This window comes from Xiphophorus hellerii, chromosome 19, assembly GCF_003331165.1.
Source record: "Xiphophorus hellerii strain 12219 chromosome 19, Xiphophorus_hellerii-4.1, whole genome shotgun sequence".
NCBI lineage: Eukaryota > Metazoa > Chordata > Actinopteri > Cyprinodontiformes > Poeciliidae > Xiphophorus > Xiphophorus hellerii.
In genome coordinates, this window is record NC_045690.1 from 25,961,724 (window position 1) to 25,987,344 (window position 25,621).

The 25,621-nt window shown below is 38.0% G+C and overlaps 2 protein-coding genes across 8 annotated transcripts in view; both read right to left on the bottom strand.

Annotated features, from left to right (window-relative positions):
• LOC116708618 (MAP/microtubule affinity-regulating kinase 3-like) overlaps positions 1-25,621 on the bottom strand; it is a gene marked incomplete at its 5' end in the record, with an annotated part of 485,947 nt that overhangs the window by 387,290 nt on the left and 73,036 nt on the right. The gene's annotated exons all lie outside the window — the stretch shown is intronic.
• The window catches only part of klc1a (kinesin light chain 1a), a 39,557-nt gene that overhangs the window by 8,963 nt on the left and 4,973 nt on the right, over positions 1-25,621 (bottom strand). For 4 of the 7 annotated variants that reach the window (XR_004336718.1, XM_032546503.1, XM_032546506.1 and 1 more), the window contains exons 2-13: positions 24,193-24,460; positions 21,931-22,161; positions 20,981-21,059; positions 18,187-18,415; positions 16,898-16,985; positions 14,965-15,066; positions 10,401-10,574; positions 10,164-10,263; positions 9,197-9,249; positions 8,899-8,966; positions 8,516-8,624; positions 7,782-7,943 (exon numbers count right to left, since the gene is read on the bottom strand). Coding sequence is in view for 6 of the 7 variants with exons in the window: in XM_032546503.1 (XP_032402394.1) it covers positions 7,782-7,943; positions 8,516-8,624; positions 8,899-8,966; positions 9,197-9,249; positions 10,164-10,263; positions 10,401-10,574; positions 14,965-15,066; positions 16,898-16,985; positions 18,187-18,415; positions 20,981-21,059; positions 21,931-22,161; positions 24,193-24,459 (1,662 nt within the window). In the remaining variant the exon portion in view is untranslated. Of the gene's footprint in view, positions 1-1,265; positions 3,621-7,781; positions 7,944-8,515; positions 8,625-8,898; positions 8,967-9,196; positions 9,250-10,163; positions 10,264-10,400; positions 10,575-14,964; positions 15,067-16,897; positions 16,986-18,186; positions 18,416-20,980; positions 21,060-21,930; positions 22,162-24,192; positions 24,461-25,621 lie in introns of those variants that run through there. The other 3 variants (XM_032546507.1, XM_032546508.1, XM_032546505.1) reach the window with 3 other exon arrangements.

Consider the following 25,621-nt stretch of genomic DNA (forward strand, 5'->3'; position numbering starts at 1 on the left):
TTGTGTTTTTTCAACATTAGCAGAATATCGACAAAGATTTGCACACATTTGTAATGGAAACACAGCTATTGGCAGCAACACTCTTTCCTCACACACAATTACTGACATCACCACAGATCCCAACATGAATAACCATCGGCTTGCATATGTACTTTAAATTCTAAAATTTGTATTTGTATGTACTAAAGTGAAATCGTCTGATACTGATAGGTCAAACTTGGTGATCTTACATGGGTCACAAATTTCTGCTTTGTGCATCTCTCATGTCTAAGAAAAGAACGATCAAAGGTTGGTGCACTAATACGATGAACTGGTAAAACACCAATATAATTAATTACATATTTACAACTTTATGCAAAACAGTTTTACAATATTTCATACCAGACAAACAAGTTTTGCAGTGAGATCAAAAAACAACATCAAAACAAGCACAAACTGATGTTGATTGACGTATTTGCACACTCATTGATAAGGCAGAGCTGGAACTTTAATGTGTGGGTTTAATTTTGACTCTGAAAATCTGCTATAGCCACTTTTACAGGAGTAGAGGTCTGGGTGGCGCAGTTGGTGGAGCAGACGCACCACGTGTGGAGGTTACTGTCCTGGGTTTAAGATCGGCCGATAGTCGGTCACCCAAAGTTACGAAAATCGGGGAAAATTTTCCAATCGGTCAATTTATCGGTGCACCCTTACCAATAAACCATTGTTGGGTGATCAGTTTCTAGGTTCTGTATTATTGTAATATACATATGTTATTGTAGGGTGTTAAATTTTTTTTCTCTGGACTGCATATTATTCTTTGCTCCAAGGAGTTGAAATCTAGCACTAAATTTAGTGGTTACCTTGGTAACTCCTTGAGTCTATCTGTCAATATTGGAAAAGAATGACTAGTTAAATTGTGATAATTATGCTACATTATTTCTGAAGCATAAAGGCTTTTCTGCTTTAACCTAAAACAGTTTGATCATGTTGTAAAGTACAGCTAACTTTGATCTCAGGCTATCTAGACTATAGCTTTGACAAACCCAATGTCTCCAAGAAGTCAACTGAGGTTAGTGAACTCCTGGACACCAAGCTACCCAGTAAACCTCTGGAACATGAAGATTGACAATTTGAAAGATAATTTACAAAAATGTGGAATGAAAAAGGACACGGGAAAGTGAGATATGAAAGTGTTTTGCTGCTGTGTGGTGCAAGAAACTCATTCGGTCACGAAGGCACACAGAAGCAGAGAAGGAACGCACAAAGAGGCAAGAGGCACAGGATCAGGTAAAGCAGAGAGATTAGGTTTTATTAGAAGTTAAAGAAACTGGGAGATGCACAAACGAGACAGAGGACACAGAATATTAGTAGCAGAAGTCGAGGACAGGCTGAGGAAAAGGCTAGTTAAACCCCAAAGTTTCAGGAAATGCAACAATAAATGCTTGTTTACACCAAATGCCGTCACTTTCTCACTACCAACCTTAAGATAGATACACAGACGGTAAAGATGAAACTCTTTTGTTCAGTTGAATTTATCTGAATACAGTTTTAAGTTAAATAAATAATGATAATAAAAAACTTGCAGCTTTTCTTAAATCCACATTTTAATTCCTCCTGCATGAAAACCAGCTGCCATTCAGATGCTCTATTGACCCCTGACCTCCCAGTAAACAGACGAGCACAAAGTGACAAACTATTGGCTACTGTGGCAGGAAGTGAGACCTAGATGTGCAGAACTACAAGCTACGCTGCTCCTGATCATGCTGATGCTGTTATTTACAATGTGTTTAGTCACTACTCGGATTATTTCTGTCAACAGAAAATGGATAATACAGTTCATTAGAACCGCAGGATATCATAACCTGGTGACATGCTTTAAATGGATTTGACAAAGTTTGAATAACATCTACTGTGTGTTCTCTGACTGGGATATCTGGTCATATCATAATGCCATCTACAGGCTATGTTTTTATAAGACATTAAGATTATTGTAGTGAATTTTAATAGGAGCTGATATCTTTGAACATCCAAATGTTTCCCTTTCATTCTGACCCAAAGGAAAATCACCATCAGCCATAATGTCTCTTTTCTCATCTGTGTTATTTCTCTTCGTCCTGGCCACTTTGGTACAGTTTTGTTTCATTAGGACGTGAAGCCTTCAGGTCGGCTCCGTTTTTACAAACACGACTAATGACAGAGGAGCAGATCCAATGCTTTGATCCTGATTATTTTTAATATAGTCGAAAACCTGCTTTTTGAACAAAAACCAACATTTCTTTTAAGGTTTTTGTCCAAACTAATTTCTGATAAATGAGATCCACGTTTCCATAAAACTGCATATACTGTACATACACAGGTGTCGTAAGAAACAACATGTGTAAGAATTAGAACAACCATCCGACAGCTCTGTGGAGCTCTAAACAGCTAACAACGTTAGCTGTTTAAATGTGATGCAAAAGAATTCATTCCCCCTTATAACTTGTTCAAGTTACAATCACAAACCTTCTTCTTATTTTTAGAGCTTTTAAGCAATAAACCAACACAAAGTAGCTTCCATGTATTTTTTATATCCCGTTCTCTTCAGTCATTATCAAAACAGCTTTTCTTACCAACTCCGCAAAATAAATAGTCAATTAGTAAAATAAGTCAAATAAATAGTAAATTTGCTACATATGATCAAGTGTTCACTAAAGTGTTATTAAATTTTAGGCAATAAAATTTTTATTTTCTTATTTTGAGTAGAGAATTGAATTGTTTATTTGCCTTTTTTTAAAAACATATTTCTAGTATAAAATAGGCCTAAAAGGTCTTAAATGAAAAATCTGAATAATGTGCCAATTTCTTTATCCGAATACCTGATAAAATACTCAATTACTAAAATAATTGTTAGCTGCAGTCCTACATATGAATGTAGATCTTTGGTCACATGTTTACAATTGTCCATTTACTTTGACCAGCCATTTCTTTTCCGTCTACCCAGAATAATGCTGCCACCACCAGGATTCACTGTGGATGTTGTGCAGCAGATGTACCGACTAATCAGGTGACTTCTGAAGGCAGCTGGTTGCTATGATACATATTTTTTAGTGTATATCAAAGTAAAAGGTGCTGAATCAAAAACAAATTGCTGCCCTTTTCAGATTTTAATTTGTAAAAGGTTTTGAAAACTGTATCTTTTCATTCTATTTCACAATTATGCACTACTTTGTGTTAGTCTCTCTCACACAATCCTCCAAAGATCACAACACTGCATTTTATGATTGTATCCTGACAAAAGGAGAAAAAGTTGCAGAAATATGAAAACTTTTGCAAGGAACAGTAACTGAACAATAAGCTCATTGTTTTGGAGTTCAGGCCAAAATGAAGAGAACAGCTATGTTTATGGACATACTGTCACAGTGGTCGCCCACCACCCACAGCAGATGAACGGTTCAGTGGGGTTAGAGGGGCGTCAGAGTGGTATCAGTGTGGTGTGAAGAATCCCTCCAGGAAAAAAAAAAAAAAAGAAAAGAGTGAGGGGTTGGAGCCGGAAATTGAAGAAAACCGCAAAGCTGGAGGGGTGGAGGCGAGGTGAGGCCAGGCATCCGTCATGCAGAAGACAAGTTTTTAGAACCATTACAAGGCATCTGGAGTTAAGCCTGCCATCCAGACAGAGCAGAAAGACAAGAGAGAGAAAGAAATATAAACAGTGACAGGTAGAGGAACAAAGGCACATGAGACATGGAGCAAAAGTTGCAAAAGCTAAGCAGGCAGATGGAGGGAAACAAAAACAGCAGCAGACACTAATCAGACACAAGCTCTGTTCACCAAACAGTGGAAGGAAGCACTAGATCTGTACACACATCAAACAAAAAAAAAAGTAAAACAAAAGGCACAAATCGAAATATATATTTATGTCATTCAATATGGTAAACAATGTGATATTTTCCCAATTTGTGCACGTACAGCAGGTCTGATTTCCACAAATGGGTCTAAGGTTCCTCAATTGTCTAGAAAACCTTTTCTCGAGGTCTGACTTCCATTTTCCACTATTACTTTATCACGAAATACTGCATTTTTTAGGTTTGACCACTAGGTGGAGCTGTTTAACAGTTCTCTGTGCTGGTTTAATCCTGTGCCTGAATTTGGAAAACAGCTGAGAGACTTTTATTAAGGCGGTGGAGCTTTGTTAAAGCACAGCAAAAAAAAAAAAACTAAATAAGAGAGGAATAAAGAAAACACACGAGAGCAGCCAGAGCTCTGCTGAATCGGGGGGTTGAATTATTTTGCCAACAGATATAGAAGTTTGTTTTGTTTTTTTGCTCAACTAACCTATTAAAAAATGTCACCCCCCTCATTAAGCTACTAACTTAGACATTTTTTCCAATTCTGATTTTTTTCTTGTATTTAAAGTAGAGCTAAAAAGAGATAAGCTATGTACTGCCATTTCTTTATTTCCTCTCCCTGGCTGCAAATATGTTTAGGGACAAAGGTAAAAAAAACAAAAACAAAAACAAAGCCAAGGAAAAAAATGAGGATATAGTCAGTTTTCGTTCTCAGAAAGCAGCACATCAAACAAATGCATGGACTCATGCAGCACAATGCACACAGATAGAGAACATCAAGCAGGAGTACAGTACAGAGCCCTGGTTAAGTCAGAAAAGATTTTTCAGTTTGATTTATTAATTAGAGGTTAGAAGTGGTTTCACAGTTGCCTGTAGAGGCACTGAAGAGGAAACAATTTGTTTGACAAGTTGAAAACCAAAATATGGCTTTGAAATTGCAGATAGATGGTGAAGAACAGGCATAAAAATGTAACAAGTTTGACAATAATGTATTGTAAATCAACAGTTCATCATCTATTAATAATATAAATTCAGTTGAATATTTTTTTCTGTTAAGTATAAATGAAGACAAAACCAATCCCCTCTGAAGCTCAGTTGGGTTCAGGTGTATCGTTCGGCTGCATCCTCTCTAGAAACACTCCCACAGTCATGACCAGGGGTGGCTCAGATGCTCATTGATTGTTCAGGGTGCTATGGCAACCGTTGCTATGCAAGAGGACTAGTTCAGCAGAAGCAGCAGCAATTTACAGCCAAGTCTACATCCACATGTAGCGTCACTGCAGCGACTGGAAGCAGAACACTGCAGACTCTCCAGAAGGTTAGAAACGTGACTGTGCTGCAGAGAGTCAGGCTGGATGGGTTTATATGTGGTAGATTTACTGTAGAAAAATGTTTTAGTGGGTAAAAAGTGGAACAGAGAACATTTTAAGCTAGCAGACATCTGGGATCTAATGATTTTATCCTTGACTGGACCAGATCACTGATTGGCCTGCTTTAAACTAAACATACTCTTAGGAGTGCCGTGGTGGCGTAGCGGTTAGCGCGACCCATATTTGGAGGCCTTGAGTCCTCAACGCGGCCGTCGCGGGTTCTACTCCCGGACCCGATGATATTTGCCGCATGTCTTCCCCCCTCTTCTTCACCGTTTCCTGTCAGCCTACTGTCATATAAGGGACACTAGAGCCCACAAAAGACCCCCTGGAGGGGTAAAAAAAAAAAACATACTCTTGGGCCTAGTCCACACATAGCCGGATTTCTGGGGAAACGAATATATTTTAATGCATTTTGGCCTTTCATCCAAAAAGCTCAGTTTAAAATCACTAAAAACGATTATTTATGAAAACTCCAACAGAAGTGGAGATTTGAGAAAACAGCATTTCTGTTTGCGTGTGTACAGTGAACCCTCGCTATAACGTGGTTCTCCTTTCATGGCCTCGCTGCTTCGCAGAGTTTTTTGTGCAGTTTTTTTCCACAGTGCATTGTGTTCTGCGTCCTGATTGGCTAAACAGTCTCCGCGCTTCTTCTCCACCTGTGTGCCAATAACGTTACGGTATTTAAATATACATAATACAGCTTGGCAAATTTTGGCAAATATTTTTGCCCAGAAGAAAAAAGAACGACAACAACTACCGATAACTATGTTCTTCTCTCGAAAACACACACCTGCACCACAGGCTTCAGAAGAAAAAGACACTAGAGAGCGGAGTCAGGCCGCAGCGTTACAGTCGGAAGAACAGTGAAATAATCGAGTCACAATTTCTCCTACTGTACTTCGTATTGATGATTACAATTATTATTTTACTGTAGTTATTTGTAAGAAAGAGTTATATTTGTTTAAAAAAATGCTTGGGCCTGAAAACAGGTTTTGTTCTTTGGTTTCAATGTAGAGTATTTAATTATGCTGTATAATAATTGTAAAAAAATAAAGGCAACTACAGTACTTCACGGATTTCGCCTATTTTTGGAACGCAACCCGCGCGAAAAACGAGGGTTCGCTGTACATGGAAAAACAGAGTTTTAAGGTCTGCGACAAACAATGCACCAATATATCAACATACTTTGACAAGATTCCCAATCAACATTTAAAACAAAGCTCAGAGGGGGATTTGTGGGGATTCACGCGGATGAAAACTTTTCTTAAACCGATCCTAAGTGTATGATTTTTTTTTTTCTTTTTAAACAATGTGGTGGAGTTAATCATTTTTATAAGAACCTTGCTACATGTGGATAAGGCCAAAGTCTCGATGTCCATAAAGAAAATCATTGAATGCTACCAGATCGAGCCAACAACACTTCAGTATGGAAGTTATTTCAGAAAGATGACTGAAAGTTCCACAATTTCAGTATTAGTGAAATGTTGAAGAATGAAGTCAGAAGAAGCACAGAGATACAGGAAGCTGTATGTAAGCTGTCCATTCAGGTGGCTAGCCAGGCTAATGCTAGTAACTGCTAATATAAGATGCTAAATGTTTGTTGTTATTGTGTCTTTGTCATAAATATACACAAATATAACTAGTTAATGCATCATAAGAAAAACGCTTTGTGTGGTCACAATAGTTCAGTAGCTTTTCCCCTCAAATGATGAAACTTCAATTTGTTTCATAGAAGATATAATATAATTCTTTTTAAAAGGTTTTATAATTAAAATCCATGTCCTATAACCTTTTATGCTACTGTAACATTAAAAGAGCAACATTTGAAATTTACTAAATTATAGATCAGAAATCATACAAAAAATGTAAAAAATCTTAGATTTTTTGATGGCTCATTAAAGGACTACAATTCAACTTGTGTTACTTGAGTTTTAACCCTTGAGGCACCTTTAAATTGTCTACTCACTTTTCAACCCCACTTGGTACAACATATAACACTTAAATAAAAATTCAATATTCATTTTTTTCCCACTTTCACTGCATTAAATCTTTTCAACAACTTCAGACCTATATAGCGATATGTTTTTCATCTTTTTAAAATATATGTTTGTGTGCCTGTTTTGTCCAAAAAAGTCAGAGTTTCTGTAAGAGATAAACCTACAATAAGCAATCCCCAACTGCAACAGCAGCATGGAAACGGCAGCGACAGTCAATCAGCATCATCAGTAAGATACTATTGAAATCATCCACAAGTAGCTGATCGAACAGTAAAATTGTTTCCATTTTAGATAATGCTATTCTGTTTTAGAGAAAACACTTTGTATGCATCTTTACTGAGAGAAGCAACTGAACAATGTTTTTCCCCCCAAACATCCAAACAGACATTAATTGTAATCTAATAAAAGAAACAGGTGTTAAGTTTACAACGCTGATTGAACAAAACTTTCAGATGGTTGTAGTGCTTTGCTTTTATCCTCACTCCCTTCACTCATTTGCAACTGTGGCTTTGGTCCATAAAGATGGAGGCTGAGTGTCATAGTAGCTGTTGTTTCAGCTGACAGGCTGCTGGTATAAAGTGCTGAGGGCTGTGTACTGTACTTACCCCGTTCCACTCCACGCTCATACTCACTTCCTCGCCACCGTCCGGCCCGCTCTCGTACTTCACCGTGTCTGAAGTCAGACTCTCTCGGCTGCGTTGCTTGTCGCCGGCCTCTGGTTCACTGAGAACCTCGGCAACGCGTTGCTTGTGCACGTTGTCCAGACCCTGAAACACAACAGAGCTCGGTAGGTTACTTTAAAAATGGAACGGGTTGCAACAACAGGTCAATGTAATTTCACTGCAACTATTTTATAAACCACGACAAAGTAATTCAATTAATTACTTTTTAATATCTAGACAGTAATGTGTCATGCCATTTGCTGATCTAGACTTGAATAAGATATTAGGTGCAACTACTTCAGCATGTTTTTATCTCATATTGTTTTGATATATTCTAACCAAAGGTTTTTGCCATGTGACTCTTACAGTTTCACTTGGATATTCTTACACATAGTTCTTCAGAAAAAGTTCTGCAGTGTGAGCTATCCTGCTCTGTTCTCTGACCATTTCTGGTCCAGATTCTATTTAAGTCTTCTCAAAGAAGAAACCCTCAATATTTTTAGATTGTTTAAATCAAAATTAGCATTTTCATTAAGTTAAATTTTTAACTAATTTTCAATATTTTGTTTATATATATGTATGTATATATATATATATATATATATATATATATATATATATATATATATATATATATATATATATATATATCAACCAGCAGAAGTGAAACCGCCCACCTGCTTTCTGGAGCGCATGGCTGCCTCCTCCAGAGTCTCGGCTGCCTCAAACTTGCCCTGCCGCCTGTAAAGAGCTCCCAGGTTCTTCAGGGTTGTGGTCACCGTGGGGCTGGAAAGCGGTGAGAGGATTATAATGTTTGTAAGTCACTTTGTTGATCAATAAAATAAGAACGGTGATTGTTTACTGATTTACTGCATGGTCATTTTAGCCATCTCCACAATACAAATTACAAATCTTTCAAAGAAAATGTGTAAATCGGTTCAGGTGTGTTCTGTGGTAATTTGGAAGTGGGAATAACTTGGATGAACCTGGAATATCAAAAACACGCTTGATAATAAACAATATTTCAAGCTGACGAGGTCATATGTGAGGAAAAACTGACCTGTCAACTTTACATGCTTTGTACCAGCCTCCATATTCTCCAAATTGTGAACTGTCCTTCAGTTTCCCCTGTGAAATAACATACAAAACTATTCTTTAGAAAGAGTAGCCTGAACATACAGCATTTATTCTGTGTTGTATTCCAATAACACAGGCAGGTTAAAGCCTTTGACTTGCAAGACTGAACCTGAAATTGTCAACTTGTGCACCACTGCTATTAAGGAACATCCCAATACGTGAGAGTTAACAATAAAATGATTTTGAACGGACGTTTAAAAATCAGTGTGTTGCAAACTCGCCTTGCTTTGCTCCTCTCTCTCTTCAGCATGCATCCAGATTGGTTTGTTCTCATCTGAAAGAGAAAATAAAAAAATCAGCTGTGGCAACTAGAACATGTAAACTAAAAGGTTGTTTTTGTTTACAGCCATCTTCCTTTTGACAGCAGAAGTTGGGGGTTGCTTTAAAAATAGTTTTTAATTATTTTTGTCTCTATGTCAGCTGTAATTCAGTCAGAACTACAGATGACCTCTGACTGGCCACCACAACTGGTTAATTTTACACTTGACAAGGGATGCAGCGCCACTTTTTTTTTTCTTTCTTACTTCTGATATATCTGAGGTTTAGTATCGGTCGATGTAGAAAAACATGGCTGAATTTATTTAAAATGTTTCTTTTTTAAAACAGACAGTACTGAATTATAAATGTATTTGCTAACTCTGCACCAGTACAGAACCCTGAAATACAACAATACATATAAAAACATTTAAAAACAACTTCCATTTGTTCAGTCAGTGTAATTAGGAGTAGAACAGCCAATGTAAAATAAGTAATAAAGAAACTGAAACTGACAAAAACAATAGGTTGGCTATTTTGGTAAAAGATGTAAAAATAAACTGAAACAAACCTTCTTTCAAATGGTTCAGAAAGAGCAATTAGGAATTCGAAATATAATGTAAAATAAATAATAAAACATGATGCCGCTCACAGAACAAAGCATAGAATATCTGATCTATCATTTTTCTTTCCTTCAATATTGGGACGATATGGATAATATCCAATCGGTGCATCTCTACACCTGACCAGCTCTGACCAGTTGATACCCAAGAAACAACAAATGTTTCGTTTTCTTCCCCCCAATCACTGCAATAGAAGTCTGAACAAAGAAAATTATTTTCTTTAGGTAGATCAAGGACTGTTGAATACTTTTAACTTGTTTGTGATAACTATATATGTTATTATCTAGTTGATAATCTTATATAATCTTACCATCAACAGAGCCAAACTCCCTCTCATGCGCGCGGGTGAGGATTTCTTTATACAGAGTCTCAGCCTGCTTGAATTTGCCCTGCTTTAGGTAACAGGAAGCCTAAAGAACACAGAACCAGTTATTGTGATCAGAATTACAGTGAAAAGAGATCCAACGAGGCCAAAGTCTCAGCCTCGAGACGGGAGTATTTTATGCTTTGGAATGTTTTCCCTCCTAAAAGCTTCAACCTTCCTCACCAGGTTGTTCTTGGTTTTGGCCACGTTGGGGTCATCTGGTCCTAGTTTGGTCTGGTAGATCTCCAGAGCTCTCATGTAGTAATACTCCACCTCCTCATACTTGCCCTGGTTCTGGCACAGCAGGGCGAGGTTGTTCAGCTGCTTGGCCACGTCTGGGTGGTCCTTGCCCAACACCTGAGGGGGAAAAAAAAGCATCAAGGGTTTTCTTTCTTTAAAAAGAGAGAACAACCACCAAAAATCTTGAGCCATCTACATCTTCAAAAAGTTGTTGAAGGAGAAAAAAAAGACAAATTACAAAAGGCTCCAAGACCATCAACAAGAACCTTGGTAACAACTGTTCATACAATTATAGGGGAATGAAACTCCTGGCTTCATACAAGATCTTTCCTCAAACAGTGAGGAAGATCTTGAGAAAGGTGAGGGATCAGCAAACAATTACACAGGATGATCTTGTTAATGATCTCAATGCTTACAGGCCACTGTGTGTAGCCCACAGGGGTCAAACTCAAGTCCTCAAGGGCCGCTGTTCTGCAACTTTTAGATGTGCCTTTGCTGCACCACACCTGAATAGAATAATTAGGTCATTAGCAAGACTCTGGAGAACTGATCTACACAAGGAGGAGGTAATTAAGCCATTTCATTCCAGTGTTTTGTACCTGTGGCACATTTAAAAACTGCAGAACAGCGGCCCTTGAGGACTGGAGTTTGAGACCCTTGCTGTAGTCTGAAACTGGCTACAAGATTCTGATCAGAGAATCTCTGTTAGGATCATCCGAGGCAGTTTGACATCATCGCAGAAGGTGTGTTCTGAGTCTGGCTGAGCAGCATAGCTGGCAGGGTCAACAGGGTCACCAAGCAGAGAAATTATAAAGGAAAGAGGAAGGATGTGTCACACGGCTGTTTGTAAAAGGAAACAGCAACCCTCAGCGTTGCGTTGCTCATAAAAACAGAGACAAGATAGGCAATAAACCCTCACGCTAGCAAGTTATTTTTCCACTTTGGTGTTTGCTGTTAGTTTACTGAGCCAGTCTGTGGAAAGCCTCAACCCTGCTGGATTGCTTTGCAACCCACTGTGGACACACTTCAGTGTCTGTAACCCACATGGTGGTTCTGATGTAGAAAATTTATTAGCACTATTAACTTAGTCCTGACCGCTAACACTTCCTCCTGTGATACAGAAGTGCTGGATCCCGTATCCTCACGTCATTTATCCCAACCTCTAGCACTCTCCTTTCACCACATCCCTTGGCAGTTCATTCAGGAAGAGGCTCAAATGTTCCAATGAAAAATGGGAAATGCTTTCAAGAGGCAAGATCAGTTCTCACTTCCATTTATAGATGTGACTTAATATGCCTGTAGGCGTCATAGAAGAAGTTATCCACTTACAGCTCACATTATTGATATACTTATAAAACAAAACTATAAAGATAATGTACTCAACTCCAATACATTGAGTCCATATAAATCTGGTAGATTTTTTGCCAGTATGCTAAAAGAAAACACTACTTAATATATCGATACTTCCTCTCAAATTTGAACAAGTTTACTAATTTTATATATTCTGAGTGAACAGATTACTAATCAGACTGAAAATATAAGAACATATAAAACTTGCTGCATCTAGTAGCATTCAACTGTCTAGAGAGACTTAACATTATAATAGCCGAACCTCTAAGGTGCATTCAGGGACAACTCGTACACATATGACACATATTATCATACAACTACAAAGTGGTGTAAGCGTGTCTTATAATCAACCATCAGTGCAATCTCCTTCAAAAATAACAAAAAAAGAATTATACACAATATTTTACTGTCACATAATTTATCCAGTTATTGGTTATACCTGATTATCCTTAATTGATTAGAAATATTCAAACCAACTCTGTAGAGACATCTTTATCAGCCACTCTTCAAAGTTTTCAAAAATTAATAAAATGTAACTATTTTCACAAATTTGAAAAACTCTTTGTTTACTGCTGAGCAAAGTAAAAATTGTTTCTATAGATAGAAGTGAAACAAAAGCATACAGAAGTGTAAATTTAAAACCCAGGGACGTACTGAACCAGGACCTCAATGCATATTTATACACCTATTTACTATTTACCTACTGTCTCTGTTCTTTCAACAGAAAAATATCAAACATTATTTTCTTGTCGAAAAGAATAATGGCATGAATTTAATAGTTGGTACAATTTAAAATACAATATTTTAAATTGAGAAATTGTTCTTTCCTATTCTTTTGATAACAATTAGCAGTGATATCAAATATAATATATTGAATACTTCAAATTAGACAATATAATAATTACTCAGAGGAGTTAGGACATTGTTATAAAAGACTACAGACAAAACTAAGTATCTGTTTTAAGTCTTCAATCTTTACAACAGATTTTCATTGTGTCTTTAAGTAAATATCAGCCACTTTCACTAATGGGTTTAATGGGGAGAAGTTAACATCTTTTTATAGATGATAAGACACTATCTTAATATACAGATAGAATCTGAGAAGTCATACATTATATATTTTTTAAATATTTCAACATTCTACTCTATTTATTCCCTATCAGTTACTGTGTGGATGTAGAAAGGCATAGCATCAGCTCATACAAACATAAACAAATATGGGCGCTACTGTACATATAATAAAACTAGAAATGCTCTGAACAGTTTTGGGGTCTATTTGCCATTTCTTTAAGAAAAGAAAAAAGAAATCTCCCACTTTAAAGTTCGACTTTCCTGCTATTCATAAAGTCAGGCAGAAGCCGAATTTTCCTGAGCTTCTGCAAAAGCGCTTCAGAGTCATCAGCTCTGCAGGACTCATAACACTGCACTGACAACTCAGGAAAGCTGCAGCAAATTGAACAGCGTGGGAGAGAATATTCTCTCAGTAAAAGCAGCAGAAGAGCAAAAATTCCTCAATCTCAACTCAAGCTGACCTCTCAGTCTCTCTCTCTTAGTGTGCGCAATAACTCACTGCTTTATGGAACATCTATCACAAGCTGTGTTTCCAAAACAAATGTACACAAAACTTTTTTGATGTTCTGTGTTTGAATGGAAACGCAATTGGTGCGTTTTCATTAAGTAAGAAAAGTATTTAAAATCACACATGAACAAGTGTGTTCACTGATTAAGTCATTAAAAACAAGCCGCGTCATTATCCTAGTACGACTTCCTGTCGTTTTTTTCGGCAGTAGTAACATCCAGCTGTTAATCATGTGACTTGTATGATCCAAAAAGTGTTCCTATGCAGTTTTGCGACATACATAAATGTTGGTACAGCTGAAAAATTACCTCACCCTACAGCAAAAATGTTTTTATAAAAAAAAAATTATATATTTTTTTATTTTCAAAATGTCCACATTTCCATTAAGCAAATTTATTTTTGTAATTCCAATTTATGTGGTCACTGGAAACGCAACAACATAAAATCCCAGTAAAATATACTTAAATTTGGGGCGTGCCGTGGTGGCGTAGCGGTTAGCGCGACCCGTATTTGGAGGCCTCGAGTCCTCGACGCGGCCGTCGCGGGTTTGACTCCCGGACCCGACGACATTTGCCGCATGTCTTCCCCCCCTCTCCTTCCCCGTTTCCTGTCAGCCTACTATTACATAAGGGACACTAGAGCCCACAAAATGACCCCCTGGAGGGGTAAAAAAAAAATATATATATATATATACTTAAATTTATAGTGACTGGATCGTAAAAACACTTTGGCTTGGCACCTAACATACATTCATACATACGTTATATTAACATGCTTTGTCCCAGGCAGAAGTTGCGCTAGACTTTTTCATTGTTCATCATTTTGACAAGCAAAGAAAATCTGTCAATTTTTGTCATATTGTAAAATCATGACAATGAAATATTAAATTACATTTCATTTTAACATTCAACAAAATGAATAGAGAATCCACTTTTTGCCATGAATGCATGAAGCATTTTTTCCGCTCTGACTAAAAACCGCTGACTGGTCCCAGTAAAAACATAGAAACAATGAAATTATGAGCATGGACACGAATTGCATCAAATGTCTCAAGATTTTGATTTTGATCTGGAGACTGAAATTACAAGTGTCGTCTCAGCCAAAGTTTTGAAATCGGGGAACATTTCTCCAGTTGAAGAGATCAAAAGTCGACATAACCCTCTGAACGAGAGGCAGCGGTACAAAATCATGCAGGATGCGCTCCAAAGCATCCTGTCTATAACTCTTCAACGCGCTGTCAGCTCCCAGAAAGCGAGATGAATTAAGGTTAGAGTCCAGGTCAGACATGATACTCTAATAGAGATAGTTTTATGAATCTATATAGTTACCTCGGCAATGTACACAATGTAAAGTTCAAAATGTCTGTGCATGTGCACCAAGTGGTTAGGGGGGTGAACTGTAATCTGCAAAAATGATGGATGGTCTTCAGATTTTTCCTTCACTGTTTAAAACAACCCCGTCAAAGACGGAAAATATTCTGTGAATGTGTTCCCTTGTCCAAGGACAAGTCCTTTTTTTCAATGACTTGTGGTTCGTTAGCACATGATCTTAAATTAACCCCACTGACGGCGGACGTACCTTTTCTCTGATCTCCAGCGCCCTCTTGCAGAGAGGTTCTGCCTCCTTGTACTTCCCTCTCTTCCCATACAAGACAGCCAGGTTATTGAGGGTAGCCGCCACCTACCAAGGACACAAAGCATTCATTATCTTACAATGTTTTTAAATGTTTGATCAAATTTCTCCACAAACAACTCAATCACCACCACACCAGTGTAGTGCAACCGATTCGACACGAGTAATTGACAAGGGGGAAAGTGAGGTGCCTCATAAATGACATCATACAATCAGGAAGTGATTGTGGTGACCAGTATTATGATCCAAATCAAGTTGATTGAACCTGTATTTACTCAGAAAAAGGGAGGCCGCTGGAGGTGTGTTGTTGCAACTTAATTTAGACTACGTTGTGAGGACCATTAGACAAAAAGAGGAAAGACGTGAGGAGAAGAAAAGGTGTGATGTGGCTGTAGGAGCTGATACAAAAAGATACAAATGCAATGGTGGATTGATCATAGAAAGATCCAATACGTTAAAGATCTCTATAACTTAATATAAATTATGTAAGGTGACCTTGAGTGTCAAGAAAGGCACCTACAAATAAAATGTATTATTATTATTATTATTATTAGACTTAGTTCTTTCAGCTAAAGGTATTAAACTGTAGAACAGTCTCCCATTACCAACGATTTGCCAGGAGCTTGGTTGATTTTACATCTCTTCTAAGAACTAAGTTGTTTTTCTCAGCTTTTAATTCTGGGTTAGCTGGATAATTAGCTTGACTGGTTTAATGTGAGGCCATCTAATTAAGTCTAAACGTATAAGTGTTAAAATCTTAGCAAACAGAAAAGCAGATTTCTAAAAAAAAAAAAAATGATATCACAGATGAGTCACATTTAGCTTGTTCAAGATGTAAAAGGAAAACTATCACTTATAGAAAAACACAATCAGGGCCTAATGGCAGATTGGAGGAGAGGAGAGGAGTGGAGGGCTTACTCAGTTTGATAAACTGAAGAGTGATGAGGCTCCAAACAGGAAATACACTGTCCTGCTGGGGTTAACATAGTTAGTCCACCTGCTAATGCTCACTTTGAAATGTACAAACAGAAGGAAATCGATGCGTAAATCACTTGTTTGAAATACCAACTTATTGAGTTATAACCAGAAAGAAATGCATTTTATATGGGTTAAGGCGTTTTAATACCATCCAATTACATCTATTGTGAAAAGTGAGGGTAATGGCAGCATTGTTTATCTGTTGGTGGTTCTTTGTGGTTTTCCATTGGGAGCAGGTCAAGACATAGTGCAGTCATACTGTGTAATGTGTTTTGTGTGACAACATAAAATGCATCTATGTGTCTGACAAAGTAAATTTCTAACTTTTACATTTATGTATTCAGCAAAAACAGACACTCAAATCTTTGGGTCTTTTATATAATAAGATGAAATCAATATAGGAACACAAAAAGTAATGTCATTTGCATTAGGTTAACTTTGATTATCCCAAAGTTAACCTAATGCTAGAGGAACACAAAATTCGATATTGAGGCATTTCAATTCAATTCAAGGCAACTTTTACTTCAAAATTAATTTCAACCATCGACAGTCACTGACTCTATGGAGCAGTTTTTTTTGTTTTTTCTTTTGTAATATTTGTTTATAAATGCAACATTTCACTACAAATATATTTCACTGTAGTCAACCGGACTATAACAAGCCAAAAAACAAAGTCATGAGCTCTCTAAACGCAGGATAGCTTTATTTCTACATCCTCGGTCTTTACGCTCAGTTGAGCAACTGTTTGCCACAACATGAATCAGGTATCTGTTTCATCTGCCATCAGTCATTTTACTTCTAAAAGGTTTTTCTAGGCCATCAGCTCTGTTCACAAATATTTTTACAAACCAAATGACAGTATGAGTATTCCCTAGTACTCTATGCAGGCAGATGTACTTACAGCTGGATGGTCTCTGCCAAGAGTCTTCTCTCTGATGGCCAGAGCATCATTTAGTAGGTTGGCTGCTTCCTTGTATTTGTTCTGATCCCTTAGAGACAGGAATAAAGAGTGGGACATAAATACACAAAGCAAGGTAATTCTTTGTTTTCTGAAGTGATGTATAAGTGAGCTAACAAGTTGGGCTTCAAGCAAGAAAACATCCAACAACAATCCAGGAAAAATTGTTGTGCAATTCTTCTGTGCCATTCTTGTTCCTGGTATCTTAGGAATGTAGTTTGTATTTGAGTACTTAGAGAGGTACTCAAGTACTTCGAGAAGTGTGAAATATAAAATGTATTATTAGTATTAATTTCCACCCATCTGGTGGAAGAGCTAGATACTTCCATTTTTGCTAGTGTAAAGCTGTCTTTCAGATTCTCGTTGCCTCGCATCTGAACGCGAGGCAATGAGAATCCAAGCTAAACATTTCAAAGAATAGTAATGTTACAAGTAGGTGTGTCCCAGTCCGATATCAGTATCGGAAATCAGTCCAATATCAGGGAAAAAACGGATAATATTGGACATCATCTAAAATCTGATATAAGAACAGAAGCACTCCACTCCAGCATTTAGTCCGCCCCAGAATTTTTATCCAGCAGCGCTTGCAGCTCATACACAGGCCAATTGGTCAGCCTGTCACAATAACAAATTTTTGTAGACGAAAAATTGTCCCAGAAGTTATTGCGATAAACAATGTTATTGTTGTTCTGAGACCATTTTTAAGCAATATAATGCTAATGCAAAAACACATTAGTTCTAATGAACATTTAACACTGGAACTGAAAGACATTTTAAATATCCAATATAAATAAGCAAAACAGAAACAACAAATAAAAATGAATTATGAAATCTCTGTAACAAAACTGTCCTTCAAACAAAGGGCTAGCTGAGACCAAAGCACCAAACTGAAGACTTTTATCATCTGGTTTATGGCAGAAAGAGAGAAAAGCAAAAACAATGAATCATGCAAATAGGAATTATTGAGCCTGTTTTAATTAAATGCTTATTGATATACAGTATGTGTGTGTGGTCATTTTCTCTCTTGTAAAAGGAGAAAAGGATTTGTTAGGTAGGTCTTTTTCAAAGACTTGTGGTCTGTGAACCTCTGCAGCCTTCGCACAAAACTTTTTTTAACACATTTTAAGATAAAATGTCCAACTCTGCTACTTATCGAAAACATGTTAAGACAAGAGAAAATGAATGAGAACTCCAAACACTACTGTCATGTAGTGAAAGCTGAACTCCCTTACCTATAAACAAGCGCCAGGATGTTGAGCATGGTGGCTACGTCTGGGTGGTCGTGTCCAGAGGTCTTTTCCAGGTCTTCCAGTGCCTGCTTGCAGAGCGGCACGGCCACCTCGTACCTCCCCTGGGACGCGTACTGGATCACCAGGTTGTGGAGGGTCCTGAGGCGGGCTGGGATCTCATAGCCGCCCTGCTGGGCAGCTGCAGCCGCTGCGCTACCGTGAGCTGGCTGCACTGCACGCACAAACACAAACACATCGCTGAAATACAAGATGACAACCAAAAATCTCTAGATTTTTTTCACTGGTATCGTTACGGATGAGTTTAATGAGGAAACTTTCTTGTTATAGCAAAACACATTAAGACAAGAAACTTTTCAGGTTTAACCAAAAAGTCCAGTTTTAGTGAGATATAAAACTCATCTCGTGAAAATGAAATATAAAACTCATCTTGTTAAAACTAGTTTTTGTGGGGGCGTGCCGTCGTGGCGGAGGGGTTAGCGCGACCCACATTCAGAGGCAACGTGGCCTCGACGCGGCTGTCGCGGGTTCGACTCCCGGACCCGACAACGTTTACCGCATATCTTCCCCCCTCTCCTTCCCCCTTTCCTGTCAGCCTACTTTGAAAAAGGGACACTAGAGCCCACAAAAAGACCCCTTACGGGACAATAAAAAAAAAAACAACAACTAGTTTTTTTGTTAAAAGAAGATATAACTCACCTCACTAAGGTTAGTTTCTTGTTAAAACGAGCATTTCTTGTTAAAACAAAAAAGTTTCTTGTTAAAACGAGACATAAAACTCATCTCTCTAAAACGAAATATAAAATTCATCTTCAGGAACTGGTACGGGGGTCTTTCTGCATGTTCTCCCTGTGGAATGGCGGGTTTTCTCTGGGTACTCTGGCTTCCTCCCATAGTTCAAAAACAAGAGCGTTGTCATAGGTAGGTAGGTGTGTGTGTGTGTGTGTGTGTGTGGGTGTGTGTGTGTGTGTTTGGGTGTGTGTGTGTGTGTGTGCATGATTGTGTCAGGGTCAAACGACATAAAACATTTAAACACCACACAAAAAGGAGAAAGACAAGAGTTTAGATTTTTTCCCAGTCTTTCTCTGTGTTGCCCTGTGATGGACTGATGACCTGTCCAGGGTGACCCCACCTCTCACCCTTTGACCACTGGAGATAGCCACCAGAACCCCTCATGAGCCCACTAGGGACAAGCGTGTAAAGACAATGGATGGATCTCCTTAAACAAGAAAGTTTCTCATTTTAACGAGATGAATTTTATATATTTCTATCTCATTATAATGAGAAAAAGATGTGCTGCTCTGACAGATTACGACTTGTTAAAAAGGCATAGATGGGCTCGCTACGACTCTCCTCCTCCTCACCCAGTGTCCTCTACTTCTAAAAATCCCAGGAGGTGTTGCTGTTTTACTGTTACCACCTTTCTTGTTCAAAAGAGGATATGTTTTGGTTTTAATGAGATGTGAATCTAGTTATAGCAAATTTTTTAATCTTGCTAAAATGAGGACGTTTTCAATTAGATCAGAAACTGCTCTTCGGTTTATTCCCAAGCTCTCGCAGTAAAATGCGTCAGTATATTGTTATTGTTACTCTTGCATCATTTAATAAAATCAAAGCTGGAACTTGAAACGTCACTTTTAAAGGCGAACAAGAGAATCATCAGTTACACCACTTGCAGTTGCATTGCACTGCTTTAAATACCTCTCCACTGTTTTATTCAAGTTACGGAAAACTGCGGTGTATTTTATTGTAATTATGGGCAAAAATGGGCCTTTAAGCTGTGAGCTGATTTCAGTGAATGCAGGGCTGTCATCCCCATTGTTCCTGTCTTTGTTGACTGCAGTTTAATAAAAACTGTCTGAACAAGCTCAGAGCTCAGCTAAATCGAATCTTCTCCACAACTCGCCCCAGATCCACCGCGTACCGACACTGAGAGCCTCAGGCGCCTCAGTCACTGAAAGAAGAAGAATAATAAGGCCCATTTTCTTCACCACAACACAGACATCCTGTCTCTTCATACATTTTACATATTTTATTTCAAATTCATGATACCAATTTATTTTTGTCGTTTTTTCCTCCACTTTTGGAAAGCAGTGAAGTGAACAGACACGGTGCTTGTCGACTTAATGTTCATAAATGCAATATAAATAACCAGGTCCCTCTGCAGGTGGTGTTTGAATCCAAAGTCTGTTTATATCAGACACAAACAGTAGCATTTCAACTGATATTATGGAATCAGTGGATGTTGAAAGAAGCAGGTGTTGCATGTTTTTGCATAAGCAAGCCTATGTAATGGCTCCACACTCAACTCCATTTTATTTATCTTGATTTATTTTCCTTTAACTGTGTGATTCTCCCCACCTTCTTCACATTTCTAGGTTTCCGTCCTTAATTAACGTGTTTAAACCACGTACCACTTTCAGTCAAATAAATACATTTGATATGCATAAAATAGGGCTAGGACTTTATGTAATTAATGAATCAAAATTAACACATTAGATATTGAAGCTTTAAAAACAAGAGAAAAAAAAATCCCTTTTTTTGCATAAAATGTTAATAGGACATTAAAAACTAAACATCTTTGTTGTTGAGCTCATGTGTATATTTATTCAATCACTTTATGTATATATATGTATATTTATTCAAAAATTGCTCTGGGTGTCATTAAAGGTTATCAAAGATTTTCAGATTTTAACTTGTAAAAAAAAAACCACATGCACCATACTATACTTTTGCACAGTATTATGTTTCTATATAGAGAGCAGATGAAAGCACTTACTGCCTGGAGCTTGGTCATCCTGGTCATCTGGGAAGAGGTCATCCAAGGTCTCTTTACTGGAGTCACACTCCTTCTCTTCCTGATTTGTTAAAAGAAGGATAAAAATGGACAGATTTTTTTAAAAAGGAGAAGAGAACGTCAAGTCTTTGTCTAAAAACAGGAACAAGTTAAGTTTCAAAGCGGCCATTCTGAACTCTGGATTTCTACACACAACACAATTCATTAGGAAAGCAAAACATTCTTAAACGATTTTCATATCAAACTGATAATTGGAGCACCAACATTTGAAAATTCTGTCTTATTCAAGAAGAGAGGATTTACATAGTTTTACGTATTTCCCACATATCACCATTTTATAGTACAATCAACTAAATATGTTACCTTCAGTTGTTAAAAAAATGCCATATACAGTGTATATCAAATATAACTTAAAACAATTTGTATTTTGTAATTGACTGGCTTGAATTTGAAGTTCTACCAGGTGTTTGAGAATTGCTGCTGGCTGCTCTGAGGAGGAAGCTCTGACGTCTAGAAACTGCAGCTCTGAGGACAAGCTTCACCTCAAAGGTGGTGCTAGGTCCACCCAGGTGTTTTGGAGAGTTGAATTGTTGCCATGGTGACTAGAGGATTTCTCAAATATGCATGAAAGAATCAAAGCAACACTCCAGGTTTGCTTTTGATGAGGGAATCACATTATAACATGATGTAAATAAAGCTCAAAAAGTCAATTTTACATAATATTGCCCCTTTAAACAAAACCAACTTAACATGTTTTACATTTTAGGTGAAATTATTTGCTATTAGGGTTTTCATACAGTCAGACTCAATATGACTAGTCGAACACTGATCCATTAAATGTGGCTTGATTGAAGCTTTCTAACTCAAAAAATGGATCCATTTCTTTGCAGATGACGCTCTGAACTCTCGTACAGCAGGAGCTGAGGACTCACCGAGGGGGACAGGTCCTCGTCATACTTTTTCAGCTGGTTCATGAACTCCAAGTGCTTCTTCTCCTCCTCCAGCTGCGCTACGCTCTGCTCGCTCTTCTGCAGTTTCTGCTGCGTTCCCGCCAGCTCGTCCCTCAGCCACTGGTTCTCCTGGCACAGCCTGCGTACCTGCGCCCGCAGCTTTTGCTTCTCTGACTCAACGGAGCTCAGGTGGCTGGACAGCGCCATCATCACCTGAGCAGAGACACGTTCCAGCACAGGTCAGGTAACACGACTCAACGCGGTGCATGATGTGTGGAAGAAGTAGCATATTCCGTGTCGGGGATCTGGACTTAAAAGTTTTACCAAGATATTTTGTGGTGCCACTGTGATAACGATAGAAGTGACGATACGAAGGATTTATTAGTTCTTTTTTAGGAAACTGTTCAGTAGCCACAGACACACTGCTCTTGGAAAATCATTCCCATTTTTAATTCACTTCTTTGGGACACCAGTCATATAAAGAAGTGTGATTTACATCAAACTCCAAATCATAATTGCGTTTAATCAAATGTTCACATTAACTGATGTCATCATTGATCAAACATTGTGTTTTTATGATGTAAAGCACTTTGAACTGCCTTGTTGCTGAAATGTGTTATACAAACAAACTTGATTGGTTGATTAAGAAAATATTAAATCTAACAATCCTGGTAACACAGACAGTTTTGGAGCATCTCCAACATCACTATATGGAGCTTAACGTGACAACGATAAATTAAAGAAGAAATTTCACGATGAGTGATAAACGATACAATAATGCTTGGAATTTCCTCGTCTTATCTGCACTAGTTTTCAGTCCAGCCTTGGCATAATCTTTTCAGATCCTCCAATAATCAGGAATATCTGAAGAATCTCATTATTTCTTGCACGGTCTGTAAGAAAGGGAGCTAAAGTAATTGATTTTGAACTTTGAATAAAAACTGAACATGTATACTCTCTAGGTTTGCAACCATTGCAGTTTTTTGGACCAATCACTGATCTATTATAAAAAGCTAAAACCATTTTTTTTTTTTTTGCCTGAAAACTCGCCCTCTTCCAAGGGGGACAGTGGCTGGCTTTGAGAACTTTACTCTCATGTTGTAGTTAAAGTACAAATTTAATGAGGTTTCTCTGTGTGCAGATGATGAGTTTGCTGCACAGAGACATTAGTGATACCAAGCCGCAAAACTAAAGAAAACCTACACGGTGTAAATTAGAGTCTGCAGAGTGTTCCTGCTGTGCAGTTTTATCTGATGACTTAAAGAGAGGCAGCAACATGAACAACAACTCATTTATGACTCAAGTTGGCACAGGAAAGTTGCGATTTAAAAGAAAATCAAGAGCACTTCTGCTTTTGTTCTTCACTTCTCATTTTCATTCAGTTTGGTCTAAAAATGTCTCCGTTTAACCTGCGACACATGAACAGTTTGCTGCAGTCTGCCAGGTCCAAACACAAAAAATTCCCGTATCATTGCCACATGTTCAGTGTCTAATATTCATACCTATAAACATCTTCAAATTTAGACATGTTTACAACAGTCTGTGCGGAAGAATAGCATTATCACAGCATGATGGTGCCACTGCCGTATATCATGGAGGGGCTGAGGTGTCCAAAGTGCGGCCCGGAGTCATTTGTGGCCCTTGAAACAATTTCATGTGGCCGCCAACTGAAAAGTTAAATTCTTCTTTGTCGGAAAGTGTTAAAGAAGTTTTTTTTTAATAGTAGTGGGTTGTTGTTTTTTCCCCCATTATAATTACATAGTAAGTAGGACTATAAACATCCAGCGACATTTTACTAGAAAAAAAAAAGCCTTTAAAAAAAGTTCTCTTTTTTTGTTGTTTGAAATTGTATTGTTTAATTTATTGGAGAGCAGACAAAAAAACTTTATAAAAACCACAACACAATGTTTTTATGCTTTAAGTTGGAAAAGCCCCTCAATGCTTTCAACGCCGAGTTTCTTCTCAATGTTGCAAAAAGTTTGGACACCTCTGATCTAAACTAATTATTATCCAAATAATGATAAACAACACGATAAACTCCCAAAATAAGTCAGTCAGTAGGGATTTATTTGTGTCATTTATTCCAGTGTTGGTTCCATGAGAACAACAGTATATAATATACAGTATGTTGGCAATTTTACCCACCCAAGCTGAAATATTTCCACCAGTCCTGAAAACAATCAAATCCTCCGGATCTCTAAAGGTTCCTCATTCATCAGCGGCCAAAGCGCCGACTCTGCCTACCTGAGCTTCGCTCAGACCGAGCTCCAGCATTTCCAGGGACTTCCGGATCATGTGTGACTTCTCCTCCACCAGGACTCCCTCTTCATCCTGCTTCAGGCAGCGCAGCGTGCCCAGCAGGCCCTCCAGGATGGAATGGTGCTCCTGCTTCAGGGCTTCCAGGCCCTGGATCACCTGCTTGGTCCGGGAGATGATCTCATCCTGAGACAGTTTCTCCCCCGGGTCCTCCTCCTCTTTCACGCACACCATGGTGGACATGTCCTCACGCATCCTGCACATTTCAGTGACAATAAAAAGAAAAGACAAAAGATGTGGTTACTAACTTGCAAAACCGCATCATTCCAACAGAAAAACAGCAATTTAGCGCAAAAACATTGTATTATAATAATAATAGTGTGTAATACATCCCTTACTAAAGGACCTGATGTGGTCGAGATTAACAGAGATCCACTGAAAATTTGTGTGAGCGCATACAAGTTACACTACAGTCTTCAGTGGGGAAGTTGTTAAAGAGAAAAGTAACTTTTCTGTAGCGTTGCACAATATAACAGCATTATATCAGTATCAGCTGGAGCTGGACAATAAATCAATAACGATATATGTGGTGGTAGACACATGATCGATATTAATAGATAAAACATATGATAGAATAGTCACTGCACTCCAATCCAGAACTGCACTCCTTTCTGGGAGATGTAGGCAGAGGAAAGAGTTTATCCGCTCAACCTCTCAAGGCTAGATAAGAAAAGTGGATGGCATCAACTCCATCAGTACTTGGTTGCCTAGCAACGACCTGTTGAGTAACCTGTGCAGCAGCGGGTTCAGGTTTCACCACCTGATAACTGCTTAAAAATAAAAATTAAAAAAACAATCTGGAATGAAAACTCTGGATAAAACAGGAAACGTCACACCACCAGTTTGGCAGTGTTTCAGATATTTACAATAAAAAAACTAATCGATAATTATTGATATTAGCCGATATGAAACATTCATAAAAACATACATCATCCAGCCCTAGAATCATCCCATGTTACACATTGGTATTTTTGGTATTTCAGGATCGGTCCTACAAGTAATACTGGACCGATATTCAATAATCAATATTTATTTCCATCTGTCCAACAGACAGAAGTCAGCCAGACTTTACAAAGAAAAAAGAAAAAGGAGAAAAAGTGAAGCAAAACTTTGAAAATAGTTCACGGACACTCTAACCCTGAGCAATGTTGCAAGGAATGGGCAACCATTCAGTCTCTACCGGTAGAGTTATTGCAGCTGTAATTTCAACAGACAGTTTCTCTGCGAGGTACGACTCACTGTTGATGAGAATCGCACAATTTTCAGATTTGATTTATATGGTAATTTGAAGGTCATGAATCCTTCTCCGTACGCTTCACATAGTCTTGGCCTGTGAAACATTATCCAATAGAACGTG